The sequence below is a fragment of the Erpetoichthys calabaricus genome, chromosome 5 (genome assembly GCF_900747795.2).
Source record: "Erpetoichthys calabaricus chromosome 5, fErpCal1.3, whole genome shotgun sequence".
NCBI lineage: Eukaryota > Metazoa > Chordata > Cladistia > Polypteriformes > Polypteridae > Erpetoichthys > Erpetoichthys calabaricus.
Genome location: NC_041398.2, coordinates 30,263,992 through 30,271,735, shown reverse-complemented (window position 1 = coordinate 30,271,735; position 7,744 = coordinate 30,263,992). Strand labels below are relative to the sequence as shown.

Sequence of the window (7,744 nt, the reverse complement as noted above, 5' to 3'; positions counted from 1 at the left end):
AGTCCAGTCCTCAGCTCAGGTCACTGGATAGTGTTCATGTCTCACAGAAGCACCAGGACTCTGAAGACTTGGATCTTCACCCTTATGCATCGATATCAGGAGCGCCATATATCCATTTCCAGTGACCTCATGACACCACCCCCTCCCATGCTCTCCCAATCCATCCACTGACTTGACAGGAAGAGTCACCAGAGACATGAATGTCACTGCTAAGGTAAGTAAACCTTTCGACGAGGTCGACACTCTCTCCGCAGACAGACACACTGCTGATGGCCGTGCCCAAGAGGTCATTAAAGGCCTGGATCTTGGTTTTTATCCAAGACACTCGCAAGCCCAAACACTCAGACTCCTCACTCAGAGCCTCCGCGAAGCATCATCAGCGAAGTCAGGATCAGTGAATCTCTCCTCACCACCAGATGCCCCACAGCCGATGGACCCCACGACCCTGCCCAACACCCAGTCCATGATTGTAGGAGCAAAACCACCCCCTCTAGCAGAAGGAGCGTAAATTCTTAAGATCATATCACCTTCAATTGCCCACCATTGAATGCTGTGGCCCCTTCTTTCCCCTCCCTGCTAAAGGTCCTCATCGTCTAACCCCAAAGCTGCTTGCTGTGAACGTCTGTAAGTCACTCTGCCAGAAGGGACATCACAGACAGCTGCATGGCGATGGCTCCTTGAGATCTGTGGAGGGAGAGTCGGGTTTGGGGTGGGATGGTGAAGTCTGAAGGATGATAATGCAGCCTCCTGTGCCAAGAGAGCTCTTAGGAAGCTCTCGTCACCCTACCTACATCTCATCTCTGAATCAGCGCATCATTAAGCTGCCATAACAACAGAAGGCGGCACAAGAGCTGTGTTTTACGGACACCAGGTGGGCACCAGCTACCTTTTTCTCTTCAGCAAATGTCACTGCATGGCCATGTGCCATTCTTTGAACCTGATACCACGGCATGTGAGTTGTGTGGATGGCACCAATGGTGTTGCCTGCAATGGAGGGGGGTGCCTTCACCACTTTGCACTTCTGGTTGTCCCCTTCTTCATTGGAGGCCAACTGAAAAGACTAAAATCTTAAAAATGACTGAAGTGCTGATGAGGTGGATGGCAGAGAGGGGCATCAGCATAAATAGGACTGGAGAGCACAGAGGCTCAACCACCAAGGACACTTTTAATTAGAATCACTGGAAGAATGGCCACTTCATTGACAAATGCCCCAAAGCTACTACCTAATGACAACATTCGTAGCATCTGTATCCTGCACGTGACACCTCCCTGGCGCAGTGGTAGCGCTGCTGCCTTGCAGTAAGGAGAGCTCGGTTTGCTTCCTGCCCTGCGTGGAGTTTGCATGTTCTCCCCGTGGGTTTCTTCCCACAGTCCAAAGACATACAGGTTAGGTGCATTGGCCATCCTAAATTGTTCTTGGTGTGTGGGTGTGTGCCCTGCGGTGGGCTGGCGCCCTGCCCAGGTTTTTTTTTTTTGTTCTTTATTTCGCCTTATACAATTTCTTATATTAGGAATTTGTTAGTTTTCGCGTACCCCTTGGGGAGACCTGGGTGGAGTTTGCATGTTCTCCCCGTGTCTGCATGGGTTTCCTCCCACAGTCCAAAGACATGCAGGTTAGGTGGATTGGCGATTCTAAATTGGCCCTAGTGTGTGCTTGGTGTGTGGGTGTGTTTGTGTGTGTCCTGCGGTGGGTTGGCACCCTGCCCAGGATTGGCTCCTGCCTTGTGCCCTGTGTTGGCTGGGATTGGCTCCAGCAGACCCCCGTGACCCCGTGTTCGGATTCAGCGGGTTGGAAAATGGACGGATGGATATATATATATATAATTACTATTACAAAAGAAAGGATTTCCTTTAGCATCACCTAAAACGTGGCCTACCTTGGATCAGGTCGTGTAATTTAAGTTTCTTACCTTCCACAACCCTCTAGAGGATGACTAACTACTTATTAGTTAGCTGTCTTTCTTATCCATGTCTATATAAGCCTAGACATCTTTTTTGTCTAATCAGAGAGGTCAAAGTAGAACAGATTAATATTTGATACTTAAATATATTATAAAAATATTAAAAATATATATAGTATATAAATATCGAGTTAGCCAGTAAAAGGTGTCATTTTGCTTTACTTCTCACTACATACATAATGGCTAACTTGGTACAACACCCTAGTACTATACATATAAAATTAAAAAATATACAGTATATATATGATGAGCCCAGAATGAGGGCGAAACACGTGTCGCGTACTCCTCACAAACTGAGGGCACCGTGACGGATGTTAGCAGATTGCTGGCCAACCATAAGCGTTACCTGGTAGGTAACCACCCATACAATCAGATTGTGACACAGACTGCGAATGCCGTGAATATATATATATATATATATATATATATATATATATATATATATATACACACAGTGCATCTGGAAAGTATTCACAGCGCATCACTTTTTCCACATTTTGTTACGTTACAGCCTTATTCCAAAATGGATTCAATTCATTTTTTTCCTCAGAATTCTACACACGACACCCCATAATGACAACATGAAAAAAGTTTACTTGAGGTTTTTGCAAATTTATTAAAAATAAAAAAATTGAGAAAGCACATGTACACAAGTATTCACAGCCTTTGCCGTGAAGCTCGAAATTGAGCTCTGGTGCATCCTGTTTCCCCTGATCATCCTTGAGATGTTTCTGCAGCTTAATTGGAGTCCACCTGTGGTAAATTCAGTTGATTGGACATGATTTGGAAAGGCACACACCTGTCTATATAAGGTCCCACAGTTGACAGTTCATGTCAGAGCACAAATCAAGCATGAAGTCAAAGGAATTGTCTGTAGACCTCCGAGACAGGATTGTCTTAAGGTACAAATCTGGGGAAGGTTACAGAAAAATTTCTGCTGCTTTGAAGGTCCTAATGAGCACAGTGGCCTCCATCATCCGTAAGTGGAAGAAGTTCGAAACCACCAGGACTCTTCCTAGAGCTGGCCGGCCATCTAAACTGAGCGATCGGGAGAGAAGGGCCTTAGTCAGGGAGGTGACCAAGAACCCGATGGTCACTCTGTCAGAGCTCCAGAGGTCCTCTGTGGAGAGAGGAGAACCTTTAAGAAGGACAACCATCTCTGCAGCAATCCACCAATCAGGCCTGTATGGTAGAGTGGCCAGACGGAAGCCACTCCTTAGTAAAAGGCACATGGCAGCCTGCCTGGAGTTTGCCAAAAGGCACCTGAAGGACTCTTTTTCGGTTCATCTTTCAGCAGGACAACGACCCTAAGCACACAGCCAAGATATCAAAAGAGTTGCTTCAGGACAACTCTGTGAATGTCCTTGAGTGGCCCAGCCAGAGTCCAGACTTGAATCCGATTGAACATCTCTTGAGAGATCTTAAAATGGCTGTGCACCGACACTTCCCATCCAACATGATGGAGCTTGAGAGGTGCTGCAAAGAGGAATGGGCGAAACTGGCCAAGGATAGGTGTGCCAAGCTTGTGGCATCATATTCAAAAAGACTTGAGGCTGTAATTGCTGCCAAAGGTGCATCGACAAAGTATTGAGCAAAGGCTGTGAATACTTATGTACATGGGATTTCTCAGTTTTTTTTATCCATCCATCCATCCATTGTCTCCCGCTTATCCGAGGTCGGGTCACGGGGGCAGCAGCTTGAGCAGAGATGCCCAGACTTCCCTCTCCCCGGCCACTTCTTCTAGCTCTTCCGGGAGAATCCCAAGGCGTTCCCAGGCCAGTCGAGAGACATAGTCCCCTCCAGCGTGTCCTGCATCTTCCCCGGGGCCTCCTCCCGGTTGGACGTGCCTGGAACACCTCACCAGGTAGGCGTCCAGGAGGCATCCTGATCAGATGCCCGAGCCACCTCATCTGACTCCTCTCGATGCGGAGGAGCAGCGGCTCTACTCTGAGCCCCTCCCGGATGACTGAGCTTCTCACCCTATCTTTAAGGGAAAGCCCAGACACCCTGCGGAGGAAACTCATTTCAGCCGCTTGTATTCGCGATCTCGTTCTTTCGGTCACTACCCATAGCTCATGACCATAGGTGAGGGTAGGAACATAGATCGACTGGTAAATTGAGAGCTTCGCCTTGCGGCTCAGCTCCTTTTTCACCACGACAGACCGATGCAACGCCCGCATTACTGCGGATGCCGCACCGATCCGCCTGTCGATCTCACGCTCCATTCTTCCCTCACTCGTGAACAAGACCCCGAGATACTTGAACTCCTCCACTTGGGGCAGGATCTCGCTACCAACCATGAGAGGGCACTCCACCCTTTTCCGGCTGAGGACCATGGTCTCGGATTTGGAGGTGCTGATTCTCATCCCAGCCGCTTCACACTCGGCTGCGAACCGATCCAGAGAGAGCTGAAGATCACGGCCTGATGAAGCAAACAGGACAACATCATCTGCAAAAAGCAGTGACCCAATCCTGAGCCCACCAAACCGGACCCCCTCAACACCCTGGCTGCGCCTAGAAATTCTGTCCATAAAAGTTATGAACAGAATCGGTGACAAAGGGCAGCCCTGGCGGAGTCCAACTCTCACTGGAAACGGGTTCGACCTACTGCCGGCAATGCGGACCAAGCTCTGGCACTGATCGTACAGGGACTGAACAGCCCTTATCAGGGGGGCCGGTACCCCATACTCTCGGAGTACCCCCCACAGGATTCCCCGAGGGACACGGTCGAATGCCTTTTCTAAGTCCACAAAACACATGTAGACTGGTTGGGCAAACTCCCATGCACCCTCCAGGACCCTGCTAAGGGTATAGAGCTGGTCCACTGTTCCGCGACCAGGACGAAAACCACACTGTTCCTCCTGAATCCGAGGCTCGACTATCCGACGGACCCTCCTCTCCAGGACCCCTGAATAGACTTTTCCAGGGAGGCTGAGGAGTGTGATCCCTCTGTAGTTGGAACACACCCTCCGATCCCCAAGTAAACTTTTTTCACGTTATCATTATGGGGTGTTGTGTGCAGAATTCTGAGGAAAAAAATGAATTTAATCCATTAAGGCTGTAACATAACAAAATATGGAAAAAGTGATGCGCTGTGAATACTTTCCGGATGCACTGTATATACTTGCATACATACACTATATATATATATATATATATATATATACTGCATATTTTTAATTTTATATTTATAGTACTAGGGTACTAGACATACCAATACCCCCCCCCCCTTTAGAGAGTGAGTTTAGAGCATTTATTTAAAAGAAATCCATGACACTCTGGAAGTTAACATCAGCTTTGCACAAGATGGTGACTACCATCCCACAACACAAAGCTAATAACACCAGGACCACTTAAAATGCATGAGCTGCCATTTAACTAAAGAGCTTAGCAGAGATGAAAGCCAAGTAGCCATAAGCACTCACTTTCTATAGAATTCATCAGGCTTGCTGTACCTTCTGGAACCACTGGGTGGCGCTCATTGCCTTTTTACTATATTCTGCTCCACCCAGTCTGTAAAAGAGCCTCTGCTGCCTCACACCCAAACTTCTGCTGTTACTAATAATCAACAAAATTTAGTGTGCCGTCATCATGGACCAGCAAAACTGGCACTTGGTCCTGAAGATGGACAGTAACCTCAATGAAGGATCGTGCTTCTGCACCTGAGAATGTCTTGTTTGACAAGGACTGCCACACACACACACCCCCACCCCCACCCAAACCAGAGGGCATGCAGTGGCAACCTGTTCCATGAAATAATTAATTTCAGACTGTGCCCTCTCTGCCATCTTCTGGCATCCGGTCCCATGAAATATAAATTTCAAACTGCACACTCTTCTTAATTGCATTAAAGCAGCCCACTTAAATCAAATCACGTGTTGTTTTTATTATTTTTTTATATACAAATTTAAAAATCATTTACAAAATACCAGCACAAGAGTGTTCATCGACTGGAACATCCTAGGCTGCTCCTCGAGGACGGCCCGTGGTGATGTTCACCAGTGTTTGAGGTCTGCTATTTTTCACTTATGGGAAGGAGATTCTCATGGATGCAGTCTTACCATAAAGTGTTGTGGCCCCCCGCTCCCCGCCAAAGCTGTGATTGTGTCCTTTCAAGATTATCACCTATCTATAAACATTAGACCTCGGCCATGGCCAAATAAACACCAGAAATGCTCCATTATTCTGACCAAAAAGACTACAAGATGTTAGTGTGTCCAACAAGTGTGGCGATCTTGAGCCACTTAAGTGTAGCCAGAGAAATGCTGCCCAATTATACCTATCAGACAATCCTTGGGGAAAGGAGATCTTGTTTGATCAAAGAGGAGTAAAAGTCATCCAGCATCACCAACTAATCAACCCGTACCTCATCGGGCACCACTAGTCAAGCAGTGGGGATCCATTACATATGCCAGTCATGCAAAGGGTATAAATCCTAATCCAGTCCAGCATGACCTACTGAACTTGCTCAAGATGTCTGCTCAAGGGTAGCCAATCAAAGGCTGGAAAACCTTCTTATATTCACCAGGGATTGTCAGTCAGACACTCAGTACACCATACATTATGGGCTTCTAGGCTCTGGTGGACTGGCACAAACTGGCATGAGTGGTGCCCTTCTTGCTTGAAGGACTAAAGGAAGCTCGGTTTTACAGCTGCCTGTTCTAAACAAAGGGCACGTAGGCCTCACTGCTGTTTGTGTCTGTGCCCTGTGGTCATTCTGCATGCCAAGCCTATGCGTGGGCAACTGATGCCTACTTCTGGCCATGCAACCCTGTGCTGGAAAGTGTATTTCTGGTCTTTTAGACTCCTGGTAAGCAGTACATCACATCTCTAGACCAGACGGCCATATGGCCACACTGGGCTTTATGGCAGAGATTCCAACTGAGGGTTCCCCATGCTTACAGCAGCTCTCGGCATCCTGGCACAGCAGGAGTCTGCTGCGGGTGTGCCACTCTGGAGGTATTTGGATTTTCATGTTTTCAAGATTTTCACCTATAGTTTACAATAAATAGTCATGTGGCGATTTAAGAGCAGCTAGCGGAGATTTGAGGTAAAAAACGAGAGCTGGCACTGGCTCACTCCGCTTCGCCATTGCTCCCCCTGCTCTGTCGCATGTCCAGTGCCAGCTGCATTGCCCAGATGCTCAGGGGTCGCATGTAGGCTAAAGAGCGGAAGATGTACTTCTCGCAGTACGCTTCCGGGGTCTGGAAAGCCATGCCCAGACGCTCCCACACCGTCCGATAGCAGCCCTCCGCTGTCTTGAAGCCTTCATCAACGAGATCCTGAAAAACAGAGAAGGGTGGTCACAAAGAAGAGTGGGAATGTGGGTAATGTACGTGCACACATATAACTAGGGGGCAGGTTGAAATGCCCCCATTGAATTTATCCGGGTTCCTGTCACAAAACACTCATCATCCATGTGTGGCACTGACCCCACCTTCAGACGGCCTGCTTCACTCACCTCGTGGATCATAGTTGCAGCAAGTCCGTACACAACGCCAGTCCAGACCTCATCCGACTGGACGCTGGACCGATCGGGAATACCGTTGGGGCGCATGCCGTTCACTGCCCCCATGGTGCCATTCGCAAAGCTCATAACATTCAGGTCAAAGATTGTCTTGAGTGCACTGATGATGTTGGAGTGCGGGAAAGGCTACGAGACAAAAAGACAAAATAAGGAAGTGTCCTGTCAGATATGTGGGTCTGAGATCGCTATTAGGAGGGGGGCAATGACTCAAGTCGCAGGCCAGCTGCAAAAACACCCCAACGTCTGTATGAACTGG

The 7,744-nt window shown here is 48.0% G+C and overlaps 1 protein-coding gene across 1 annotated transcript in view; it reads right to left on the bottom strand.

Moving 5' to 3' along the window:
• Positions 1-5,827: 5,827 nt before the first annotated feature.
• The window catches only part of gba2 (glucosidase, beta (bile acid) 2), a 69,638-nt gene continuing 67,721 nt past the window's right edge, over positions 5,828-7,744 (bottom strand). Inside the window, exons 16-17 of the mRNA XM_028801430.2 lie at positions 7,423-7,614; positions 5,828-7,243 (exon numbers count right to left, since the gene is read on the bottom strand). Coding sequence (XP_028657263.2) covers positions 7,037-7,243; positions 7,423-7,614 — 399 coding nt within the window. The 3' untranslated portion in view covers positions 5,828-7,036. The remainder of the gene's footprint in view (positions 7,244-7,422; positions 7,615-7,744) is intronic.